Source organism: Choloepus didactylus, chromosome 5, assembly GCF_015220235.1.
Source record: "Choloepus didactylus isolate mChoDid1 chromosome 5, mChoDid1.pri, whole genome shotgun sequence".
NCBI classification, from domain to species: domain Eukaryota; kingdom Metazoa; phylum Chordata; class Mammalia; order Pilosa; family Megalonychidae; genus Choloepus; species Choloepus didactylus.
This window is the reverse complement of record NC_051311.1, coordinates 81,906,343-81,933,437: the sequence shown is the minus strand read 5'-3', so window position 1 is coordinate 81,933,437 and position 27,095 is coordinate 81,906,343. Positions and strand designations below refer to the sequence as shown.

The following is a 27,095-nucleotide window of genomic DNA, read 5'->3' as shown; positions in this document are numbered from 1 at the left end:
ATTTCTAGTGTAGAATAGGAGAAATACATAATCTGCACAAGTAAGTAAATTAACGCACACTTTGTTTCTGGGGGCGGGGGGAGAGGGGAAAGGTTGAGCATATAGCCCTGAATCAAAATCAGATTATAGAGATTGATGATCGCTAAACCAATCCCACAACTAAAACCGTGGAAATGTTCTCCAGGAGGGTATGGCTGAGCCTTGGCGGAGACAGCGGGTAAGTAGGGGAAAGGTTAAAGAGAACGCGTAAGGCTAAAGAAAGATGAGCAAAGCTGATTGCGTAGCTCCCAGCTGGAAGCGGCCCTCGTCATCACGCATACCTGCCCCATTGCTCATCTCCCGTGACTACCTCAGTCAATTCCAAGGGAGCCACCGCCCCTAGACGGGGGAGGGGTCACGAAAAGGGAAGCGAGTGGGCCGAACAGTCAGTTGGAACAGGGAGACGATGCCCCGATGCCTACAACATTTCCCAGCATTCAGTGCGGCAAGGAAGATTTGGTTCTGGGCACTGATGGAAAACTTGCGGCATGGGATTGGTAGTCAGGATCCATGGGCCGTCCGAAGTAGAACTCTGGTGGGGCGATCTACAGGGATTGGCTAATGAGGCTCGAGTCCCACCCACATATAGTGACGACAGGCGGCAGTCTTGGTACTTAAGGCGTCGTGGCCTCGCCCGCCCCGCCTTAGCTCCCGCGCTAGAGAGAAACATGTGTCGTTTCCGATCACAGCTCTTCACGGGGATTTCTGCTACCGCCACTGCCCACTCTTACCCCCGTCGCTTCTCGCCTCTGTTGTTAGCCGAAGACTCGCCTCTCAGCCGCCCGCCGCACAGACGCACGAGTAAAAAGTGCAGTTCCATTGGCTGATCTTCGCTAATCTCCGAGTTTGGACGGCACCGGGCGTCCCACGATGCCGAAGAATAAGAAGCGGAACACTCCCCACCGCGGTGGCAGTGGTGGTGGCGGCGGCGCAGGTGCAGTTGCAGCGACGACAGCGGCAGCAGGTAAGGGGATATCCCCGCCGCCGGCATCCCGGTTGCCGGCCGCGCTAGCGAGCGTCTCAGCGTTGAGCACCGTGGGAGTTGTAGTCCTTTTCCTCAGGCGTTTGTATCTCGAGGTTTCCTGGCTTGGCTGGTGAACCACAAGTCCCAGCGTGCCCTGGGGGCCGTGCTCGCTTTATTTGGACCTGGCGTGCGACCCAGACTTGGGCACCGGCCCGGGTGGGGGGGGGAGAGGGGAGGAAGCGAATGGGTCCTGGGCCAGAGAAGGGATCGGCTTTGGGTGTGACGGAGCCGGGTTGGGTAGGAGCTGCCCTGAGAGGCTGGTATGAGCCAAGCCCTCCGATAGTATGCTGTCACTGTCCGCCTATGACCGCTGACTCCAACATGGAGTTTTCGGGACTGTCACCCGCCCCGCGCGTTTAGGAATGTCGGGCCTGTTTGGACGGACACTTGCGTCACGCGGCCTGGACTTTGTGCTGTGGGGCCGGTGTGATGCAGAGGCGCCCTCCCGGCATGTGTCGCGCCGCCGCCTCGGTGTTCCGCGTGTCCACTTGGCTGGGTGCGCAGGCCGCGGAGTCCGGGCCAAGGCCCCTTCTTAGATTCTGCCCTTACATTACTCGCGGGAGCCCCGAGACCCGGCCCGATTACCACCATTAGGCGCGCTCTCCTACTCTCCAGGGCAGAAACCGCTCTCTCCTTTGTGTTGCGTCCTATAGGTTCTCTGCGTGAGTCCAGGATAGGCCCGGGTGGTGAGGAGTTCAGAACGCAATTGGCTAAAAGTTTAGGGATTTTTCTTTCCTCACACTGGATGGGGCCTGCTTGACTGAATTTAAGGTTTTCTGCTTACTAACCAACCATACAGTTAAGAAACAAGCAGAAAGTCCTTTTACGAACATTCCAGTAAACTCAAATTGAGTTTTAAAGTAAAGTAGGTACAATCAACTCATTTAGTAATTGTGTTGTTGAGACTATGGAGCTAAATAATGGAATATTCTCAAGTATTACCACATCGGGTAGCAAATATTAGCCATTAGGTATTTATTTGTTGACACAGTTGTCACTTTTCGACCCCCAGAGTGATATGCCATTGTTCATTAGAAAGTAAATAGGCCTTTTTTCTTGTTAAAGATGATTGGAAACTGGCGTTTGGAAAAGGTTTCCTATAGGATTTTTAGCAGCACTAGAAGTTGTGATTATGTGCTAAACATTTAATAATTGGCTATAAGAATAGATTATTGTAAATGCTTGGAGGTAGGAAGAAGGAAAAGCAGTTTTTTCCTTTTTGTTATATTGCTCTTTATTTCGACTGAATGCTCTCAATGTTTCTGAAGTTCATTTTTGATCAAGATGTAAAACAAATAAATAGTTTGTTTTGGAATTCTATCCCGAAGATCCTTTTTTTTTTTTTTTTTTTTTCCTGCTTTAAACTTACCTTTCGTTGCCGAAATAGTAACAATGGAGAAGCAAGCTAAAGTCATTTTGAAACTGGTAGTGATGTTACTAATGGCTTTCTTCAAACAAACAAACCTTTAATCCCATCCTGTCAAGCCACCTTCCTTCCTTGTATTCATATGCCTCCTGCCAGGGTGGGTGATTGGCTTTCAAATTTTACTTCAAGGCTCATTCATGGCCTATACCACTATCTTTTCCGTTTTATTTTAAGTAGAAAAGATGCACTTAGTCACTGTATTTTTTTCAACTTTATTTTGAAATAATTTCAAACTTAGAAGAAAGTTGCAAAAATAAGAAGCAATACATAGAACTCTGTACCCCCCCATGCCTAGATTTACCAACTATTAGTCTTTTGCCACATTTGTTACATCATTCTGTCCCTGTTTTCTAAACATTTAAGAAGAACGTTGCATTCGTCATGCTTCTCTAAAACATAATACTTTCATATACATTTCCAGAGAACAAGGACACTCATTTATCTAACTACCTTAAGGACAGTTATCAAGTTCAAGAAATCTAACATTGATATAAAGTATACAGTTCAAATTCCAATTTTTTCACTTGTTCCAATAATACCCTTTTGGGCATTTCCTTCTCCATTGTTAGATTCAGTCCAGGAGCACCCATTGCACTTAAGTGCCATTATCGCTTTAGTCTGTCTCTTTTAAATGGTGATAACGTATATGAAACACAAAATTTCCCATCTCAACTACTCCAAAGTGTATAATTCAGTAAACACTGAATTTTGCCATATAAGAGGCAAATGGAAAAGCATTCTTTGATTAGTTTATAAAACTATACATGCTTTGAATATCTTTGAAGTTTATACTAGAATCTGCTAACCGTGGTTGCCTCTGGTGAGTGGAACTGGGAAAACGTATGGTAGTGAGATTTATTTTTTTTGTAATTTTAATTTGGTTCTGTGTGAATGTATTTACTTATTTGAATAAATAAAATTGAGTATAAGAGATGGAAAATTGTTCCATACATGTGCTTGCTTACCATCCACTTTTGTTGGTATTTTAAAATGACATTTAGTAGAAATAGGATTCAAATGAGATTGCCAAATATACAGCCAAAAAGATAACTCCCTTCTCTTTATCACTTCAGTGGGTTTTCCATTTAAACTCTTTTTCTTTTAAGGTAATGGAAGGTTCTAACAAGCCAATAAAATTCACCTCTTACACAAGTTAATAGTCTGACCATGAAACCTTTTGGACTTTTCCTGTTTCCTCTGACTAGGATGGTCCATCCCCTAATTGTTCTCATTCATCCAAAACTTGTGACCAAAATTTATCTCAAAGAAACCTCCTGACGTCCTGATCTGATTTAATTTCCTCTTTGGAGCTCTTTGGCCTCTTACACATAACCTCTGTCGCAGCACTTAATTACATTTGCAAATGAGCATTTTAAGTGAAGAGTAAGAACATGCTAGTAAGCCCTCCAGAAACAGATGTTATGTGTGGAGTACTAACTCATTGATACTACTTAGGTTCACAAGGAGGATGAGTTTCAGTCATTCATACAGGATTCTTTCTTGATTTTTTTTTAAAATTTTTATAATCCTTCCTTTCTTTGAGTTTTGGAAAGAAACCATTGAAATGGATTAGTTAGGAGAAGGTTGCTGAGTAAGAGCTGACGTAAGAATAGTGTAGAAGTAGACTGAGTATAAATGTTAGTAAAAGTTGACTACTTTTACTAATGTTAGTAAAAGATGAGTATCGACCATTCCATAGAAACTGTCGCGAACTCTTGAAACAGCTAACAGGCTTAAACTTAGAGGATTTTTAAAAAGCTCATCTTAAGACAGTAAATATCACAAATTTTTGAACATAGGGACTTAGTGATAATGTGACGCAGTCTTTTTATTGATGAGGGCACTTGGGTTCAGAGGTAAATCAGCTGACTTGGTCAAGGTCACTTTAGGTGCAGAATTTGGGACTTTAACTCATTGCTCAATATAACTCATGACTGCGCAAGCCTTTGTTTAAAATCCCAACAAATGTGCCTGCAAAATAACAGTGATTATGCATTTATATCTTAAATTAATGAAGATTCAGTTTATAGTTTTAAAAAAGATTTTTTTATATATGTCTTCTGGATTGATCTTCATTGTCTTTGTGAATTGAAGTTGTGGGTTGAAGTAATTGTTCCATTTTTCTTACAGATTATCATCAAAAACTAGTGCCATCTGTGATTGACATATTTCTGAAGTTGACATGTATTGTCACTAGTTGGTGCCCTGAAATACATGTTAGGTGAATTGGCTCATATTTTAGGAATATTTAAGTATGCTCTTTTGTAGTATAACCATCCCTTTTAAAAAATAAATTTGAGTTTTATTATTTACGTTTCTCTAAAGTAAATTTTTAAATTCCCAAGTTAAATTTTTGCATAAATGTCAACAAAATCATCTACCTCTTTCCTCTTTTTTTTTCCTACCAGGTGGCCAGCATCGAAATGTTCAACCTTTCAGTGATGAAGATGCATCAATTGAAACAATGAGCCATTGCAGTGGTTTCAGTGATCCTTCCAGTTTTGCTGAAGATGGTATGATTTAAAAATTATTTGCAGCCTTATTGGAGATTAAAACATAGGAACGTATAACACACTGGATCTTGTGATAAAACAATATTCGTGGTTAACTGTACAAATATTAATAAGTTCTTTCATGAACTAGAACAAATGTATGGCACTATTACAGCGAGTTAATAATAGAGGGGTATATGGGAAAAAATGTGCCTATTGCAAACTATGGACTATAGTTAACAGTAATATTTTAATACTTTTTCATCAGTAGTAACAATTGTACTACACCAATACTATGGGTCAGTAATAGGGGTACATATGGGAGCATTTCGGTTTCCTTTTTTATTTGTTTTCTGGAATAATGAAAATGTTCTAAAATTGATCATGGGGTTGTATGCACAACGATGTGATGATACTGTGAGCCAGTGATTGTACACTTTGGATGGTTTGTATGGTGTGTGAATATGTCTCAATAAAACTGCATTAAAATTATTTGCAACTTTAGATAAAAGGATGTAGCTGAAGGAATTCTTGTAGCTAAAGTAATACTATTCTTGTGTCCTATCTGCTTTTTTTTCTATTTAAATTACAATGGTTGGTTTATCTTATTCTTTAGGACCAGAAGTCCTTGGTGAGGAAGGAACTCAAGAAGACTTAGAGTACAAGTTAAAGGGCTTCATTGACCTGACTCTGGATAAGAGGTAGGAAATACTGGAAACTGCCTTCTGAAGGATTCTAATCCTTTACTTACATATTAGTATTTGCAGTTCTCTGATGTAACAATATGTTTTTCCTAAGCTTGGTTTTGTTTTACAATTTTCTGTGCCTTTGTTCTTTTAATGTGAGGCAGGAAAGTGAGCTCCTAGATTAATTGACTCAATTTAGTCATTGTTCTAACATAGTAGCACATACGTAACTGTATTTGATTATAATTGAAATGGATTTGTTGGAATAAACGTTAATTTTCAACTAGAAAGGATGACTAAATTTTGCTTTAAGCCTCCTGCCCACTAATTTTGTTACAAAATGAAAAATGCCAAAAAATTCTTTTGACCTCACAGTAGCTCTAGAATTGACTTTAAACAAATGGAATTAAGAAGCCCAGAAGACGCAAATATGAATCCTAGATGTTTTTAGTCTTTAAAAATGTGGGTTAATTTAAATGTGTAATATAGGAGAACATGGCTTATACATTGAAACTTTAGAAAATTATACCAGTCACTTAAATTTGTAGCTATTAAACAAATAGAAAAATGCTGTGATATAGTGTAGCTTCAAATATTTTGTGTAATAAGGTGAGTTGTAGTTGAAAATTAAATTGCATGATTGAAAAATTGTTAGCGCCTCATGATAGATAAGGAATCTATAGATTGAAATATTTAGAAGAAAATAAGCTAACTCCAAGTGGATCTTCATTCTCCTACATTTTGTTTTAAACAGTGCGAAGACAAGACAGGCAGCTCTTGAAGGTATTAAAAATGCAATGACTTCAAAAATGCTTTATGAATTTATTCTGGAAAGAAGAATGACTATAACCGATAGCATTGAACGCTGCCTGAAAAAAGGTAATGCTCTTATTTTTTATTCACAGTCACAGAACTAATTATAAGGAATTTGTTTCCTTTCCTTGCAATAATATTTGTTAATGGTACTAAAACACTGTCCCACTCTTAGAATTTATAATAGTCAAAGAATACATGATTCATGTGTTATATATAGCTCAGAATGAGACTTGTTAGAAACTTTGGTTTTGTTTATGTAATAAACAGCTTGAAACTAGGAAAGGTTGGGGTGGATTGTCATGTGTTGCTGTATCAAAAGAGATGATTGCCATCTTGTTATATATCAGAAAGGCTTGAAAGTGTGTGTCAAATGTTAACAAAAGGTGTTTTTAAAAAAACTATCCTTCATTTTTCTAAAATTGAAAAAAAAAAAGGCATAATCATCTATCTCATTTTCCTTTGCAATTATTTTAAACATTGATCCTGCCTGTGGATGACATTATTTACGGAATCTCCCTTGGCATATTTGAAATGTAGAACTTCATAATAGAAATTCTAGAATTCATATTGTTATAATCAGAACTTTTAAGAATAAGGAATGACTTGTTACAGACTTGTAAAATTTAGGAGCCACTAAAATGGAAAAGATTTGAGGCTGCTGGCTTATTTTATTTTGCCAAGTAAGGGCATTTGAAAATAAAAGCTTCTCTCATTATCACTTTATTAAAGAAATGTTTTTAGCACCAAAAATGTAGGAAGCACGTGTATTCCTTTAAATTGTATTAGCTTATCTTTAACGTTTTTATTTTTTCATTTTACTCTAGGTGAAAACTTTGTCATGAATGGGTGTTTGGAAACCCATAATCCAATCTACCCTTATCATTGTGCAGATTAAGGGAAGGCCTAGGAGAAGAGACTACTGGTTTAAGGTTGCATAAGTAGTCAGTAGTGTATGGTTCATAGCAGAGCCAACTTTTTGGGGAGGATATTGTAATGATTTTGTTGAAGGTGTTTTACATTCAAACTGTCTCCTACAATGAATAGGTAGTTGGACTAGATGACTTTTTTTTTTAATTATTATTTTTTGTGTGTGTGAATTTTAACATATATACCTAACAATAACTTTCAAAGTACGGTTTCACAAGTAGTTAGAGAGCAAATTTCAAAGTAAATCATGGGTCACAGTTCCATAATTTCAGCCATTTCTGTTATTGTAAAATATACATACAGAAAGGTGACATCTCTATATACAGCCTGACAAGCATATAGGTAATTTCAAAAATTGTTATGGGTTACTGTTCCCCAGTTTCAGTTCTTTCCTTATTATGCAATACAAGGTATATATAGAAAGGTGAAGACCTTCAAGGCACAATTCAACGAGCAACTGTGGAGCAAATCCCAAGGATGCTATAGGCAACAGTTCCACCATGTTATTTAGCCTCCTTCCAGCCATTCCAACACCCCAGCATCCAAAAATTGGACTAGATGACTTTAAAAAATTCCACTCTAACCTGCATATTTTATCATTTATCAGGTAATAGTTTAAATTTAGTATTTGCCCAAACTTTTCGGTGTATACAGTTCTCAAAAGGGTTAATTTACATTCACCTCTTTATAAATGTGTTTTCTACAATTTTAAAGAATCCCTTATTTATTAAAAAATTTTTAGGGAAGAAGCCCTGAAAGCGTTACCTCATAGACTGTACACATCTGAAATGCTTGGAAGATCAATTCAAGGGCTAGTTGAGCATTATTCATATGAATACATTAAAGAGTTGGAAGGTAGAAATTGGCTTGAAACACATAATTTTGTTGAACTCTTTCAGTACTTCCTTAAGATTGTTTTGATCTCCATTTTATAGATAAGGAAACTGGTTTAGAGAGCAAGAGTGTAATAAATAGACGTTCATTTGGCTAGTAAGTGGCAGATCTAGGATTTGAATGAAGTCTGTTTCTACTGTTTGAACTCTTAACCCCACTGGGATTATAGCTTATGTTAAGGTTAGGGTATAGTAAGGGTTTCATAAATGGTATGTGCTATTTTGAATAGTACAGAAAAGAACTTGTCACAGTTGCATCTTGGCTTCTTTTATAGGTAAGAGTGAAGAGCAACGTGCAGCTGCATCATTAGCATGTGTTCTTTGTATTCAATTGGGCCCCGGAATTGAAAGTGAAGAGATTTTAAAAACACTTGGACCAATCCTAAAGAAAATAATTTGTGATGGAACAGCTAATATCCAGGCTAGGCAAACTGTAAGTATAAGATTTTTAAATTTATAAATCTATTTAGGTATGGCATCCAGACATTTCAGTTAAAATTTAGGAAAATAGCATTTGTTAAATAGTGGGTTTTTATTGGTGTTTTATTCTCATTTGTCTCTTAGTTTTAGTGAGTGTTTTGGTTTGCTAAGGCTGCCAGAAATCAATTTACGAGAAATGGGTTGGCCTTTACAACGGGGATTTATTAGTTTACAAATTTACGGTTCTATGTCCATGAAAATGTCCCAATTAAGGCATCAACAGGACAATACCTTCTCTGAAGAAAGGCCATTGGCATCCGGGGTTCCTCTGTCAGATAGCTAGCAAGGCACATGGCCAGCGTCTGCTGATCCTCTGCTCCCAACTTTCGTGGCCTTCAATTCCTGGTTCCGGTTGTCTCTTCTCTGCGCTTCTCTGGGTCCTGTCTTAGCATCTTCAGGGCTTTTCTCTCTTCGAGCTTTCTCTCCAGGTATTTTCTCTCTCTGAGCTCTTCAGAGCTTTTCTGTGCCTTTTATCCTCTTATATAGGACTCCAGTAAGGGATTAAGACCCACCTTGAATTGGGTGGATCACATCTCAGTTGAAACAACTTGTTCTAGTTTGCTAATGCTGCCAGAATGCAAAACACCAGAAATGGATTGGCTTTTATAAAGGGGGTTTATTTGGTTACACAGTTACAGTCTTAAGGCCATAAAGTGTCTGAGGTAACACATCAGCAATCGAGTACCTTCACTGGAGGATGGCCAATGGTGTCCAGAAAACCTCTGTTAGCTGGGAAGGCATGTGACTGGCGTCTGCTCCAAAGTTCTGGTTTCAAAATGGTTTTCTCCTAGGACATTCCTTGCTAGGCTGCAGTTCCTCAAAAATGTCACTTTTAGTTGCACTTGGGATATTTGTCCTCTCAGCTTCTCTGGAGCAAGAGTCTGCTTTCAGTGGCCCTCTTCAAACTGTCTATCATCTGCAGCTCCTGTGCTTTCTTCAAAGTGTTCCTCTTGGCTGTAGCAACTTGTTCCTTCTCTTATATACTGCTCCAGTAATTTAATTCAGACCTACTCTGAATGGGAGGGCCAACACCCCCATGGAAATTATCCAGTCAGAGTCATCACCCACAGTTGGATGGGACACATCTCCATGGAAACACTCAAAGAATTACAATCTAATTAACACTGATAGGTCTGTCCACACAGGATTACAGCAAAGATAATGGAGTTTGGGGGGACATAATACATTCACACTGGCACACAACTTAATCAAAAGGTCCCACCCACAATTGGTCTGCACCCACAGGGATGGAATAAAAGAACATGGCCTTTTCTGGGGTACATAGCATCTTTAAACCAGCACAGTGAGCATACTTAATATGACAATTGTTAAATTTTCTGAGACCGCGTAGAGCATTCCATATAGAACAAATTTCTAGATCTTTGAAGTTGAAGATCATATATATTTGAGTTATTTAGAATGATTGTAGAATAATTTTGATTGGAGCTTGAAGAAACAGTCTAGACATTTAATATTTATTGGGTGCTTGTTTTTTATTCTAAGAAATGTGACGGAGGAGTATAGAAATTGGTTAAATGGAAATTTTCTTGATTAGTGACAAACTTTTTTTGTCTCCATGGATTAGTAGTCTTATCAGAAAGCTAAATGCTATTTTTACATGGATGGATTTAGGTAGAACATAGGAAATTCTGACTTGTGAAACACCTAGTTTTGGGGTTTGAGAAAGGTTTAATTCTCTAAAAGTTTGATATTTACCATTCTTTAACACTTGGCTTTAGATTATAGGGTTTTTTATTTTTTTGGTTTGTCTTTTGTTTTGGTTTTAGTGAGCTAATAAGTGATTTAAATGATCACATGAACATGTTTTGCTGCATTGCAGAAGTATTTGAGGTGGTCTTAGTGGATTCGGAGATCTAATATGTGACTTCTGAGCTATTCCCAATGTGAACCAATTGAATTTTGAAACTTTTTAATATTCTTAATACTGATTGTTCAAATTAGCCTCCTCTTTTAGCATTAAAGTGACTTTTGACCTTAATCTTTGTATCAGATGAACACTTAATCTCAGGTATCAGATGAACCACTTAATCTGTCAGTGGCTTAACGCAAAGTTTAATTCTTGCTCATATCACTGCCCAGTGCCTGTTGGCAGAGGCCCAGGCCTCCATCCTGTGGCTCTGTCCCCATTCTGGGTCCTTTCCATACAGCAGCTAGATGGGGACAGTGAGAGAATAGAGGCTCAGGCCAGAGCACGTCACTTCTGTGGCCATTCTCCTGGCATACCCAGCTGTGTAGAGGCTGGGAATAGTATAGCTTTCCCTGGAAAGAAAACATAGGGGTCTGATACTTATATCTGTGGCCTCTAGTAGTTACTAGTCCTAAAATATTTAATTGGCTATTGTTATTTACCTTCTGTTCCCCTTTGGGTATAGTTTCTTGGCATCTTTTAAGTCATGTAGGACTATGGGTATATTTTTTTATATCCAGTGTTCAGTGTTTACTAGGATGACATACTGAAAATAAAATGACACCAAGCAGATTAAAATCATGTGTCCTCATAGTATTGGAACAGAACTAGCTGAAAGTGGATATGTGAATGATGACTTTAAAGATTTAAAGCTTTACTGGTTCTTGAAACATCAGGGAACTTTCATGACAAGATATATCTCTTGCTGTATTTTCTCAAAGGCAAATGGAATCTAACCAGTTTACAAATTCTGACAAATTAGGATTGGGGATGATACTTAAAAAAAATTTACAGGTACATGTAGATGATGAGACTATGCCAACCCATTAAAATTAACCCTGATAAAATTTCTGTTTTTAGTATGGTTAATTTGTTAAAACAATATTCTCAGAATTGATGGTTCCTGTTTGTTGCAAGCGGATTATTTGTATATTAGTATTGTTTTCTGGGTCTGTTCTATTAGGTAAGCATTATTTTTGTAATCTTGTGGCATACTCACTATTTAGTTCTTTTTTTTTTTTTATCTTCATTTTATTGAGATATATTCACATACCATGCAGTCATACAAAACAAATCGTACATTCGATTGTTCGCAGTACCATTACATAGTTGTACATTCATCACCTAAATCAATCCCTGACACCTTCATTAGCACACACACAAAAATAACAAGAATAATAATTAAAATGAAAAAAAGCAATTGAAGTAAAAAAGAACACTGGGTACCTTTGTCTGTTTGTTTGTTTGTTTCCTTCCCCTATTTTTCTACTCATCCATTCATAAACTAGGCAAAGTGGAGTGTGGTCCTTATGGCTTTCCCAATCCCATTGTCACCCTTCATAAGCTACATTTTTATACAACTGTCTTCGAGATTCATGGGTTCTGGGTTGTAGTTTGATAGTTTCAGGTATCCACCACCAGCTACCCCAATTCTTTAGAACCTAAAAAGGGTTGTCTAAATTGTGCATAAGAGTGCCCACCAGAGTGACCTCTCGGCTCCTTTTGGAATCTCTCTGCCACTGAAGCTTATTTCATTCCCTTTCACATCCCCCTTTTGGTTAAGAAGATGTTCTCCGTCCCACGATGCCAAGTCTGCATTCCTCCCCGGGAGTCATATTCCACGTTGCCAGGGAGATTCACTCCCCTGGGTGTCTGATCCCACATAGAGGGGAGGGCAGTGATTTTACCTTTCAAGTTGGCTTAGCTAGAGAGAGAGGGCCACATCTGAGCAACAAAGAGGCATTCGGGAGGAGGCTCTTAGGCACAATTATAGGGAGGCCTAGCCTCTCCTTTGCAGCAACCGTCTTCCCAAGGGTAAAACCTATGGTAGAGGGCTCAGCCCATCAAACCACCAGTCCCCTGTGTCTGTGGTCATGTTAGCAACCATCGAGGTTGGGTAGGCCAATACCCCTGCATTCTCCACAGGCTCCTCAAGGGGGCACTACATATTTTTTTCCTTTTTTTTTTTTTTTAACTTCTTTTTTAAATCAACTGTATGGAAAAAAAAAATTAAAAACAAAACAAAACAAAACATACAATAAAAGAACATTTCAAAGAGACCATAACAGGAGAGTAAGAAAAAGACAATTAACCTAAGATAACTGCTTTACTTCCAACCTATTCCTACTTTACCCCAAGAAAGTTACCTAATATAGCAACATTTCTGTGAACTTGTTCCTACTATATCCATCAGAAGTTAACAGACCATAGTCATTCCTGGGCATCCCCAGAACGTTAAATAGCTTATCTGTTCTTCTTGGATTATTGGTCCCCCTTCCTTAATTGCTCTCTATTGCTAGTTCCCCTACATTCTACATTATAAACCATTTGTTTTACATTTTTCAAAGTTCACATGCCTGGCTTATTTCGCTCAGCATTATGTCTTCAAGGTTCATCCATGTTGTCATATGTTTCACAAGATCGTTCCTTCTTACTGCCGTGTAGTATTCCATCGTGTGTATATACCACATTTTATTTATCCACTCATCTGTTGAAGGACATTTGGGTTGTTTCCATCTCTTGGCAATTGTGAATAATGCTGCTGTGAACATTGGCGTGCAGATATCTGTTCGTGTCACTGCTTTCCGATCTTCCTGGTATATACCGAGAAGTGCAATCGCTGGATCGAATGGTAACTCTATATCTAGTTTTCTAAGGAACTGCCAGACTGACTTCTCGAGTGGCTGAACCATTATACAGTCCCACCAACAATGAATAAGAGTTCCAATTTCTCCACATCCCCTCCAGCATTTGTAGTTTCCTGTTTGTTTAATGGCAGCCACTCTGATCGGTGTTAGATGGTATCTCATTGTTGTCTTAATTTGCATCTCTCTAATAGCTAGTGAAGCTGAACATTCTTTCATGTGTTTCTTGGCCATTTGTATTTCCTCTTCAGAGAACTGTCTTTTCATATCTTTTGCCCATTTTATAATTGGGCTGTCTGTACTACTGTCATTGAGTTGTAGGATTTCTTTATATATGCAAGATATCAGTCTTTTGTCAGATACTTGGTTTCCAAAAATTTTTTCCCATTGAGTTGGCCTTCTCTTTACCTTTTTGAGAAATTCCTTTGAGTTACAGAAACTTCTAAGCTTGAGGAGTCCCCATTTACCTATTTTTTCTTTTGTTGCTTATGCTTTGGGTGTAAAGTCTAGGAAGTGGCCGCCTAATACAAGGTCTTGAAGATGTTTTCCTACATTATCTTCTAGGAGTTTTATGGTACTTTCTTTTATATTGAGATCTTTCATCCATTTTGAGTTAATTTTTGTGTAGGGTGTGAGGTAGGGGTCCTCTTTCATTCTTTTGGATATGGATATCCAACTCTCCCAGCCCCATTTGTTGAAAAGACCATTATGAGTCGGTTCAGTGACTTTGGGGGCCTTATCAAAGATCAGTCGGCCATAGATCTGAGGGTCTATCTCTGAATTCTCAATTCAATTCCATTGATCTATATGTCTATCTTTGTGCCAGTACCATGCTGTTTTGACAACTGTGGCTTTATAATAAGCTTCAAAGTCAGGGAATGTAAGTCCACCCACTTGCTTTTTCTTTTTTAGAGTGTCTTTAGCAATTCGAGGCATCTTCCCTTTCCAAATAAATTTGATAACTAGCTTTTCCAAGTCTGCAAAGTAGGTTGTTGGAATTTTGATTGGGATTGCATTGAATCTGTAGATGAGTTTGGGTAGAATTGACACCTTAATGACATTTAGCCTTCCTATCCATAAACATGGAATATTTTTCCATCTTTTAAGGTCCCCTTCTATTTCTTTTAGTAGAGTTATGTAGTTTTCTTTGTATAGGTCTTTTACATCTTTGGTTAAGTTTATTCCTAGGTACTTGATTTTTTTAGCTGCTATTGAAAATGGTATGTTTTTCTTGAGTGTCTCTTTGGCTTGTTCATTTCTAGCATATAGAAACATTACTGACTTATGTGTATTAATCTTGTATCCCGCTACTTTGCTAAATTTGTTTATTAGCTCTAGTAGCTGTATCGTCGATTTCTCAGGGTTTTCCAGATATAAGATCATATCATCTGCAAACCATGACAGTTTTACTTCTTTGTTTCCAATTTGGATGCCTTTCGTTTCTTTGTCTTGCCAGATTGCGCTGGCTAGCACTTCCAGCACAATGTTGAATAACAGTGGTCACAGCGGGCATCCTTGTCTTGTTCCTGATCTTAGGGGGAAGGCGTTCAGTCTCTCACCATTGAGTACTATGCTGGCTGTGGGTTTTTCATATGTGCTCCTTATCATATTGAGGAAGTTTCCTTCAATTCCTACCTTTTGAAGTGTTTTTATCAAAAACGGATGTTGGATTTTGTCAAATGCTTTTTCAGCATCTATTGAGATGATCATTTGATTTTTCCCTTTTGAATTGTTAATGTGTTGTAATACATTGATTGATTTTCTTATGCTGAACCATCCTTGCATGCCTGGAATGAACCCCACTTGGTCATGGTGTATGATTTTTTTAATGTGTCTTTGGATTCGATTTGCAAGTATTTTGTTGAGGATTTTTGCGTCTATATTCATTAGGGAGATGGACCTATAGTTTTCCTTTTTTGTAGCATCTTTGCCTGGTTTTGTTATTAGATTGATGTTAGCTTCATAAAATGAGTTAGGTAGTGTTCCATTTTCTCCAATGTTTTGAAAGAGTTTAAATAAGATTGGTGTCAATTCTTTCTAGAAAGTTTGGTAGAATTCCCCTGTGAAGCCATCTGGCCCTGGGCATTTATTTGTGGGAAGAGTTTTGGTGACTGATTGAATCTCTTTACTTGTGATGGGTTGGTTGAGGTCTTCTATTTCTTCTCTGGTCAGTCTAGGTTGTTCATAAGTTTCCAGGAAATTGTCCATTTCCTCTGCATTATCCAGTTTGTTGCCACACAGTTGTTCATAGTATCCTCTTATAATTTTTTTAATTTCTTCAGGATCTGCAGTTATGTCACCTTTTTCATTCATTATTTTGTTTATATGGGTCTTCTCTGTTTTTGATTTTGTCAGTCTGGCTAGAGGCTTGTCAATCTTGTTGATCTTCTCAAAGAACCAACTTTTGGTAATATTTATCCTCTCTATTGTTTTTTTGTTCTCTATGTCATTTATTTCTGCTTTAATCCTTGTTATTTCTTTTCTTCTACTTGGTTTAGGATTGGTTTGCTGTTCATTTTCTAGCTTCTTCAGTTGATCCATTAGTTCTTTGATTTTGGAGCTTTCTTCCTTTTTAAAATATGCGTTTAATGCTATAAATTTCCCTCTCAGTACTGCTTTTGCTGCATCCCATAGGTTTTGGTATGTTGTGTTCTCATTTTCATTCGTCTCTACGTATTTAGCAATTTCCCTTGCTATTTCTTCTTTAACCCACTGATTGTTTAGGAGTGTGTTGTTTAACCTCCAGGTATTTGTGAATTTTCTAAGTCTCTGATGGTTATTGACTTCTAATTGTATTCCATTGTGGTCAGAGAATGTGCTTTGAATAATTTCAATCTTTTTTAATTTATTGAGCCTTGTTTTATGTCCCAGCATATGATCTATTCTGGAGAGAGTTCCGTGAGCACTAGAGAAGTATGTGTATCCTGGTGATTTGGGATGTAATGTTCTACATATGTGTGTTAAATCTAATTCATTTATCAGATTGTTTAGGTTTTCAATTTCCTTATTGGTCTTCTGTCTGGTTGATCTATCTATAGGAGAGAGTGATGTGTTGAAGTCTCCCAGCATTATTGTGGAAACATCAATTACTTCCTTTTGTTTTGCCAGTGTTTCTCTCATGTATTTTGTGGCACCTTGATTGGGTGCATAAACATTTATGATTGTTATTTCTTCTTGCTGAATTGCCCCTTTTATTAGTATGTAGCAGCCTTCTTTGTCTCTCAAAACATCCTTGCATTTAAAGTCTATTTTATCTGAGATTAACTTTGCTATACCTGCTTTCTTTTGGCTGTAGCGTGCATGAAATATTTTTTTCCATCGTTTCAATTTCTTTGTGTCCCTGTGTCTAAGATGAGTCTCTTGTATGCAACATATTGATGGTTCATTTTTTTTTTAATCCATTCTGCGAATCTATATCTTTTAATTGGGGAGTTTAATCCATTTACATTCAACGTTATAACCGTGAAGGCATTTGTTGAATCAGCCATCTTATCCTTTGGTTTATGTTTGTCATATATATTTTTCCCCTCTCTCTATTAATATCCGTTATTGTAGCCATACCGAATCTCTTTAGTACTGAACCTTTCTCCAAGTCTCTGTCTCCTTTCTTTGTTTCTCTGTCTGTAGGGCTCCCTTTAGTAACTCCAGTAGGGCAGGTCTCTTGTTAGCAAATTCTCTCAGCATTTGTTTGTCTGTGAAAAATTTAAGCTCTCCTTCAAATTTGAAGAACTTTGCTGGACAAAGTATTCTTGGTTGGAAATTTTTCTCACTCAGAATTTTAAATATATCGTGCCACTGCCTTCTTGCCTCCATGGTGGCTGCTGAGTAGTCACTACTTAGTCTTATGCTGTTTCCTTTGTATGTGGTGAATTGCTTTTCTCTTGCTGCTTTCAGAACTTGCTCCTTCTCTTCCGTGTTTGACAGTGTGATCAGAATATGTCTCGGAGTGGGTTTATTTGGATTTATTCTATTTGGAGATCGCTGAGCATTTATGATTTGTGTATTTATGTTGTTTAGAAGATTTGGGAAGTTTTCCCCAACAATTTCTTTGAATACTCTTCTAGACCTTTACCCTTTTCTTCCCCTTCTGGAACACCAATGAGTCTTATATTCGGACGTTTTATATTATCTATCATATCCCTGAGGTCCGTTTCAATTTTTTCAATTTTTTTCCCCATTCTTTCTTTTATGCTTTCACTTTCCATTCTGTCATCTTCCAGGTCACTGATTCGTTGTTCAGGTTTCTCTAGTCTTGTACTATGAGTGTCCAGAATCTTTTTAATTTGGTCAACAGTTTCTTTAATTTCCATTAGATCATCTATTTTTTTATTTAGTCTTGCAATGTGTTCTTTATGCTCTTCTAGGGTCTTCTTGATATTCTTTGTATCCCATACTATGGTCTCATTGTTCATCTTTAGTTCTTTGAGTAGCTGCTCTAGGTGCTGTGTCTCTTCTGATCTTTTGATTTGGGTGCCTGGGCTTGGGTTATCCATATCATCTGGTTTTTTCATATGCTTTATAATTTTCTGTTGTTTTTGGCCTCTTGGCATTTGCTGAACTTGATAGGGTTTTTTAGGATTTGTAGACCAATTGAAGTCCTTAGCTCTAATTTATCAGAGCTACAGCTTCGTGGAGTACACTTTCTCTAACTAACCAGCAGGTGGTGTGCACGAGCCACCTGTTCTCCACAAGCCAGTTCTCCCCTGCTTTGCCTTTGTGGTGAGTGGGGGAGTGAGTCTTGTGGGGTCCTATTGGTGTACCAAGCTTGCGTGTGTAGTTCGTGTTGCCCGCCCTGTATATGGGGCATGTTTCTGGGCAGTGAGGGAGTGGGGGTGGCTCTAACAATCAAATCTCCCTGTTGATCCTGGAGTTTTAGAGCTGCTGCAATAGTCTAATCCTTCAGTTCAGTCCTGCCACAGTTTGTCTCTGCCACTGACCCACAAGTCATTGGTATTGGCGTATGGCTCCTGAGACTTGCAAGTGGGTCCCTCTTCCAGGCCGTGCACCCCCTGGTCCTCTGTTGAGGGATGACTGTGCTATGTCACAGGTGAGTGCCGACCCCCCAGGGTGGTTCTGGGCCGCTGGGCTGTGTAGGGAGGCTCCCAGTCTGCTGCAATGATGACTGAATGGGGCTTTGTTAATTCGCACTGCTCCACCTTCCCAACTCTGGGACAATCAGCTGAGGTTGCAGGGAAGGCTAATGTCCACGCCCAGTTTTGTGGTGTGTGCCTGTTATTTGAAGCACTTCCGTCACACTGGGTTGTCTGGGGCAGCTGTGGGCTATGGGGCTGGTGATGGGCAGGAGTGTTTCCTGTCCACCAGGATGATGGCTGTGAGCGGACACCCCCCTTTTCTTGGGAAGTTGTGGTGTTTAGTGCATTTTCTCAGCCACTGGATTATTGCCCTTGTGTTCTCAGAGCTCTCTTAGTTCTGCTCTTGTCTTGACCTGCCCAAATTGCAAGTCTTTGAAGCTTTCTGTATTGATGCTTCTTAGAGTAATTGTTTTAGAAAAGAAAAAAGGGATTTAAAAAAAAAAGGAGGGGGGCCCTCCTCACAGATCTATGGATTATTGAAATTCTAAGAGACAAGCAATTAGGGAGCCATTAAGGAAAGGTCCACAGGGTAGAGAGAGCAGCTTTTCTTCGGGATTTGCATATGAGCCTGAGGGGCCTGAGCTCTGCCCTTCCCTTTCTATGTTCACCAGAACTCCAAAAATCCTCCGCTTTTATTTTGGAGTTTTTCGTGTTGTTTTTTTCTATGTCTGTCTCCTCTGTGCTGGGCTGGCTGCTCTCAGATTCTCTGGTGCCTGGTCTCAGTCTATCTATTATTGGAGTTTGGATCAGCAGAATGAGTTTCCGATAAGGGCTGCCGCTGCAGTTCTCCCTTCTGCTTCCTGGAGCTGACAGCCCCTCCTCCCGGGGGACTGATCCTGGCAGGGAGGGGTGTGGGTCCCCTGGCCACAAAAACTTACAGATTTCGCTGATCTCAGCAGTTCGACGTGTTCATGAGTGTTGTATGAAGTATGCCCAAAGTCAGATTGCTCTGTGGTGTCCAGTCCACAAAGTTCCTGGCTTTCTACCTACTTTCCTGGAGGAGTCACTAAAACATACAGCTCACCAGTCCGCCATCTTGCCCCGCCTCTGTTTAGTTCTTTTTTTGCCAATAAAGACCAACCTCCAAATGAGTGAAGGCTGCGTTAATGAAATTATGGAATGTTTGAGGATAATTATTTAAATTTTATGAGATTTCTTCGCCTGTGTGGTCTTAATTATTTTGGAAGGTTTCATATTGAAGTCTAAATAAAAGCAAAAATGAATATAAATGGCTTAAGGGCTTAAAAACATACAACAAATTTAATGTATTTAAAGGTTTTAAAAGAGAGAATAGGCTTCTTTATCTCAAATGTCCAAACTTGATCTTTGAGGCCAAGTTGAAGTTTGAATTGATCTGTTAGGCATTTGTACTGCATATGAAAAGGAAATACTGAGAGAGAGAGTTAATCTACCCTTTCAGACTGCTTTACTTCTATTGAGTAAGAAATGTAATTCAGTAATCTAAATCCTAGAATATGGACCTGGGATGGATTTAGAAATTATGTAATTCAGTTTGCACATGCTGATTTTATAATAAAGGAAAGCCCCAACGAAATGGAATAATTTGCCTGAAGTCATGAGTTTGGTAGCAGAGCCTGGGCTGAAACCCCCTTCTCTTGATTCTTGGTCCAGTATTCTCTTTTCTTTTTAAAACTTTGCTTGAGACCTAGTAGTTGAGAAAAATTCACAATTGAACTCTAAAAGCAGGAAAATGTAGAATTAATAAGAAATAGAGTTGTAAACATAGCTGTATTTTCTTGTTTCTTTTAGTGTGCAACTTGCTTTGGTGTTTGCTGTTTTATTGCCACAGATGACATTACAGTAAGTATAAAATTTTTGATTCCAGTTATTTGCATATTTGTCATTTAAGATGGTTTATTTACTTTATATTCATATGCATTAGGAGCTGTAATTCAACTCTGGAATCCTTGGAAAATATCTTCACCAAGTCATATCTCAAAGAGAAAGACACTAATGGTATTTGTAGCACTCCTAATATGGTGCTTCATATCAGCTCACTTCTCGCCTGGACATTATTACTGACCATATGCCCAATCAATGAAGTGAAGAAAAAGCTTGAGATGTATGTATTTTTAGTTTCATATTTTATAAAAATATTCAGTGACATATTTGGTTTTGTTCATATAGTAATGACTAACTTTTTTCTAGGCATTTACGTAAACTTCCAAGCCTACTCTCTTGTGATGATGTAAATATGAGAATTGCTGCTGGTGAATCTTTGGCACTTCTGTTTGAATTGGCCAGAGGAATGGATAGTGTAAGTATCTAATTGGCAGAGGGAAAAGTTTGAGTCACAGGGACCATTATTCCATCATTACCTGCATAATTAAGAAGTGGGTGATAACTTTGGAGTGTGGTCAGCTTGAGAACCTAGGGATTGATTGCCCTTGGCAGTGATAATATAATACTGTTGAAAGCTTAAGCCAGTAGGGGTTAATAGATCAATGTTTGAGTATGGTTCATTATAATGAACTTAATTATGTTGTAGAACTGAAGTTTAGAAATGCTCTCTACTATTGATGGAAAGAGTTGTGTATAGTATAATCTATATGGATTTGCTTGGATTTTCAGACACAGCACACATTAAAGTAATTAAGGCATGGATGCTTTATATTAAATATCAGACAGTTGGGTGAAATGTTAAGTCGGCATAGGTTTGGGATCAGGTGAATACAGGTACTGTAAAGTTTAATTTTTCTAAGCCAAAGATGGAAAACATGGCCCATTAGACTCAGATTGCGCCATGCGCTTTGCCTTTCCCCATCTCCTTCCATTCACTGATGTTAGTTACCCACTTGCTTGGCTCTTGAAGGTATTTGAATTGGTGGTAGGGTGATCAACTGTCCTGGTTTGCCTTGTGCTGTTCATTTTAGCACTGAAAATCCTGTGTTCCAGGAAACCCCTCTGGGGCGGTTGATCACTTGAGTAAGCAACTAGGGATTGCTGAATGAAAGGAATGACTTACATCTTGGAGCTTGGGGGTGGGGAAACAGGTTAGTATTTGTTTTTTACATGTATGATCCAGATAGTATGCTGATATTTAAACCACTGAGATGTGAATGGTATTAATTATCCCTATTTTACATAAGAGGAACCTGGGACAGATTGCTAATGCCTAATGCTATCTAGCTCTAAGTGGTAGATGCTGGGATTCAAACCTAGTTCTTCTGACTGCAAAACATGTTTTGTATGTGATGTTAAGCTGCCTCCTATAGGTGTGATTGCTACACTGATTTTTGAAATGGAAGTTCTTAAGAATCTGTAAAGTTCTACATAAATTCCTCTAAATCTAGAATATTAATACAATAGTTTATGTTTCATAATTTATTGGGCAATTTATATTTATTATCTTTAGTCCTTATAACCATCATGTGGAAGGGTGGATATGCTCTTCTTTTTACAGATAATGAGAGAGATTCATAATTTTTAAAGCTTGTTATAGTGAGTAGTAGATTTGAGATTCTAATCTAGGATTTTGACCCTGCTGTGTAGTAATGACCAAACAATTTTCTTTTCATTATTGATAAGAATTAAAGGTTTATTTCTATCTCTGGAAACCTATTTTTCATTTGTCTAGTGTGTACAGTTTTACTATATAGTTGTAAACTTCAAGAAATTGGCTTTTGGATACTATTGATGGATTACTTTGTTGTATCTTAAATTTTCTTTTTTCCTTTTTTTTTTTTTTAATGCTCAACCACTTTATGGAGACTTCTTCTGAAATATTTAACATATTTTTTCAAGTTTTAGTACTACATTGATTCACAGACAGTAAACTAGATTTGAGTTTTATCCATTTCTAAGATCAAATTGCAGTGGGTTTCTCAGCCTCAGCACTATTGTTGCTGTTTTGGGTTTTGGTCAGTTATTAAATAGTTCTTAATGTGGTTGAAAAGTATAGTTAGATGATAAAACACCCGGAATAAAGATACCTCTTGAATGGGTAGCTACTTAAACTGTAACAGGGAAGCCCATAGTCAACTTATCAAGTGGTAGTAATACGTTTTATAACTCCCCTCCAAAAAGGATTAAATTATCTTCTCACTGTTAATAATTACCCTAATTGTGTACTTGATGTAAATACCTTATTGCTTATTTGACATATGGCCAGTAAATTAGTAATTAGGTACTTTCAAAAACACTTCTTTTAATTTAAAACTTTTGGCAGTACAGATAATTGGTATTCTGGGATGCGTGGCTTGAGGACTGAGGAGCCAGGGGATAGAAGCTGTTTTAAAATTGTGTGAAATTTCAGTAATGTCTTAAATATGGTAGGGGTACAGTATGTATTTGTTGAATGCATCTTTATATACTTGGAGGGAAAATGCTAATTGTTTTTGTGGTGGTATTTCATGCAGTCAGCATTTCTGGATGAAATTATAGTATGATAATAAAATGTAATTATATGTGCCAAGATTTCCCACAGCTTGAATATTCATGTTACTCTATGGAGTACTGGATATCTTCCAAGGTAGAAGACTGTTCTTTAGTAGCTCTAAAAGAGATTGGAAAGAAATACAGCAAACCAAACAAACTTGTTTTTCTTGACCAGGATTTTTTTTATGAAGACATGGAGTCTTTGACTCAGATGCTTAGGGCTTTGGCTACAGATGGAAATAAGCACCGGGCCAAAGTGGACAAAAGAAAGCAGCGGTCAGTCTTCAGAGATGTTCTGAGGGCGGTGGAGGTAGGCCTCTTAAATATTTTGATAGCTGCTCATTTTGATACTAGATTGTTTCAGGCTAAACTTGATATATAGATCATTTTGTTGATTGAACTTTACCTTGGTCAAAATAATTTTCTCATTTAAGGCTGAGCAGGTTTTTAACAAGATAAATGAAAATGTTCTATTTTTTAAACAAAAGCAAATTTAATACTGTTGTATAGAGGTACTTTTTTTAGGTTTGAAAAAATAAAGATATATAGTGATACAAATATATTTCCCCTTGGTGTATTTAACGTCATATAAGCAATGGTGTTCAACACACACATACTTAGTACAGTGTTTTTGTGTGTGTGTGTAAATGTAATAAATTATTGCTTACCCCTCAGTCTGTAGTTCAACCTTACCTTTAAACAGAGAGCTTTGTCATCTCCCTGTGAAGGCCGGGTGCTAAAAACTGAAATAACAAAATCCCACATCTTTACAAGGTCACTTAAAGTCATCTGATACTTGAATCCTTTCTAAAGCCCGTCAACCTCTGCTGGAATCTGCATGGCAATAAATTGATTTAGAAACCTTCGGGGAATAAAATATATGGCTGCAGTGAGCTCAGGATGAAGGGTGAACAGGACCTGATAGACCCCAGTGAGCCTGTTAGACCAGGCCAGCCTCAGCACTTAGCATGGCTTAGTCTGAGAAAGACACAAGTGAAAGTTCAGCTTGCCACAACTTTAACAGGCCTCTTGTACCTGAACCATTCAGGCATTGCTGAAAATGAAAGCTCTCTGGTCACCTCATACTCCAATCCTATAGTGAACTACCTTCTCAAGCCTTACCTACCACTTCCTCTCTGTCCCAGGATTAAAGTTCCTCTTCTGCCCTTTGACTGTTTCTCTAGCCTCTGCTTCAGTTCACCTGGCAAAGAAACATTTATTTTCAGAGCGTTTTTAAATGTTCTTGTCTCTTTCCTTTTACTAAAACCTAGCTTTCTTGGAGGATCCTACTTTCATGGATCTTTTAAATGAAGGTTGTTCAGCTGAGACAGAGAAGTACACATTTTAGCTTTTGCTTGTTGCTGCCGCACCATTTGTTTTCATCTAGAAACCCCTCTTGAAGTTCATGCATTCCTCAAATCAGCAAGTATTGACAAATTTAGGTGCTTTGATATATAGTTTTCTTATTTCAATTCCATGATAGCTCTTAAGCAGTAAAACTGTCTTTTAAAGGAAAAATGGGGACAAAAGAAGTAGTTAAAAAGTAGTAAGTAGCAAAGCTGAAATTTGAACCCACTGTACTATGCTGTTTTTCAACAGGGCCAAGTGCTATAGATAGATCAAGTAAGAGAGTAAAAAATGTCTGTTGGATTTTTCAAGAGGTTATTGTTGACCTTTATAATAGCCGCTTCACTAGCGTAATGGGAAAAAAGCCAGATTAAAGTGGATTGAAGAGTGAATGGGAAGTGAAGATGTAGAGAATAGTGTGTGTCAACCACTCTAAAGAAGCCTGTCTGTAACGGGCAGGGGAACAGAGTTGATAGCTGGAGTATGGTCTAGACTGTGGGAGGCGTTAGAGACAGCATGTGGAAGAAGGAATCAATGGAGAAAAGAGCATTTGAAACTATAAGCTAAAGTTTGGAAAGATTATGTGGTTAAAGATTAAGAATCAGCTTTGAATGGGACTCGGGGATCTATACGGTATGGGAGGGAAGAATGAGTAAGGATGCAGATGAGTTTATAAAGAGTGGTTGGGAAATAGTTCTTCCCTGGTATCTCAGTGCTTTGTGAAATGTGTAAGGTTGTAATAAAAGAATATAATAATTGAACTGCTGTTAAACTCCATGTGCTATATGTGCTTCACAGACATTATACTTCTCATAAAGCTGTGCAGTAGAGGTATAGTTATAGATATCCTCATTTTACAGGCAGTGGAACAGACTCAAAGATGTTATGTTATGCCAGTGAGTGGCATATCCATGTAATTCTAGAACTCATGTTCTTTCCGATCATTATATACTGCGTCTAATGGGAGAGAAGAGGGCTGGGTTGATGTGGGGTGGCCTTGCCCCTTCAAGCTCCATCACCTTTCTGTTGTCTCTGTGGCTTTTGGCTACTCCCTTTCTGGTTACTCTTCCATATTCATGATTCATCAAAGAATTGAGCAGCCCGTTTTCTTTTCATACCAAGTTCTGCCACCATTCTGGATTGGAAAACTCTACCCTCTATTTGTTCAAGAAACTTTCACTTCCATTTCAGTTGGACCATGCTCCCATAGTTAGACCTTAGAAATTGTCTTCTGGCAGAATTTCTTCCATCTCTGAAATCTTAAATCTCAGATGCGACATCTTTTTCTTAATAAGCTTACTCTTTGACCTCTTGGAGCTTTCTAGTTGCTGGGCTTCTCCTTTTTGCTTAGTCTATTAATCCCATTTATCTTCACTCCTTTACCTTGATCCCCACTGCCCATCAATTCAATTACTACCTTGTGGCAACTTGTCTTCCTGACTTGTCCTGGAATGCCCCGTCTCACTCTTTTTAAAGTTTGTTGTGTGCTGTTGAAAATTTTTTTTTTTAAGTTGCAATAATATGGTTTTGCCATAACTGTTTATCCAAACTCAGTTGTGCCTTAAAGTCCACCAAAACCAGACAAATTCCATACTCTTATATAGGATAGTACCTTTAAGTCTGTTCATATCTCAGGTCTGGTGGTTTCAGTAGAAACCTTGTTGTTTATTTATCTTAACATTTATATGTCTATTTAGAAATTGTGTTTACCTCAGGTCTCTTTAGGCCATTTTAGTGTTTCTTATAATTTTGTATTTTTTGTTGACTAGGACCGAGATTTTCCAACAGAAACTGTTAAATTTGGTCCTGAACGCATGTATATTGATTGCTGGGTCAAAAAGCATACCTATGATACCTTTAAGGAGGTTCTTGGGTCGGGGATGCAGTACCACTTGCAGGTAAGTGGGTGACATAGTTTCTATTTGTTTGCTTTTAAATTAGGAAGCAGTTTGGCTTTTGAATATCCTGAATGCCTTCAGCATGATACAGAACAGTAAATCCATTTTCGAAAGTAAAATTGAATAAATATATAAGAGTGAGGATTTTTTTTAAATTATTGCATAAATTTAATGGAGTATGTTTTAATTTAGACCTCTATTATTGATGTTTTTATGTAAAATCAAGTAGCTTGGTGTAGCTTTTTTGGATTCAAGGCATTGAGAAACAATTTGATCCCATACTGAGAAACAGAAAACAAGTGACCTAAATTCACATTTGTAGGTTCCACATAACTTCTATGAATCAGATTCTCTTTCTTTAGTGAAAAGCTCCATGATATTTAATACTGAACCTTAGTATTAAATAAGGTTTTTCTCTTTTACATAAGTCAAATGAATTCCTTCGCAATGTATTTGAACTTGGACCCCCCGTGATGCTTGATGCTGCAGCTCTTAAAACGATGAAGATTTCTCGTTTTGAAAGGGTAGGTTTTGTTTTTGTTTTTGACAGAACTAAATGCACCAAAGAAAAGTGGAACCAAAGCTTCGATTCTGCCAGGTGATAGGCATTTAGTGGTCTGTTCATACGAGTTTTAGTTTTTCATGTTAAACACAGATTGGCTGTACTGAAAGTATAGAAGCATTTAGATTGTGGCAGGTTTTTAATGAAAAAAAATTTCCGCACACTTCTGCTATTTAACATAGAAATTATTTTTCGTTTTTTGTTCCCTTTCATTCTGTGGAGTTTCGGTATTTTAAAATAAGTATTTATATAGTGTTTCTTTCTTATCAGATACCGAGCCTACTTAGTATCTTCATTTCTAAAATGGGTCTGGTACTCACTAAGTGGTCAAAGTTTGTAACATTAAATAGTAATTAACATATTTTCACTTAATATTCCAAAACCTCTTAATCGTATTTGTGTTTTTGTTTTCTTATTGAGGCAGTATTCACGTAACAAAATT

The 27,095-nt window shown here is 37.9% G+C and overlaps 1 protein-coding gene across 1 annotated transcript in view; it reads left to right on the top strand.

The window, feature by feature from the left end:
* Positions 1-673: 673 nt before the first annotated feature.
* The window catches only part of IFRD1 (interferon related developmental regulator 1), a 29,243-nt gene continuing 2,821 nt past the window's right edge, over positions 674-27,095 (top strand). Inside the window, exons 1-11 of the mRNA XM_037836351.1 lie at positions 674-1,003; positions 4,898-5,002; positions 5,598-5,682; positions 6,422-6,546; positions 8,579-8,736; positions 20,219-20,268; positions 20,352-20,531; positions 20,618-20,726; positions 23,022-23,156; positions 25,963-26,091; positions 26,520-26,615. Coding sequence (XP_037692279.1) covers positions 910-1,003; positions 4,898-5,002; positions 5,598-5,682; positions 6,422-6,546; positions 8,579-8,736; positions 20,219-20,268; positions 20,352-20,531; positions 20,618-20,726; positions 23,022-23,156; positions 25,963-26,091; positions 26,520-26,615 — 1,266 coding nt within the window. The 5' untranslated portion in view covers positions 674-909. The remainder of the gene's footprint in view (positions 1,004-4,897; positions 5,003-5,597; positions 5,683-6,421; positions 6,547-8,578; positions 8,737-20,218; positions 20,269-20,351; positions 20,532-20,617; positions 20,727-23,021; positions 23,157-25,962; positions 26,092-26,519; positions 26,616-27,095) is intronic.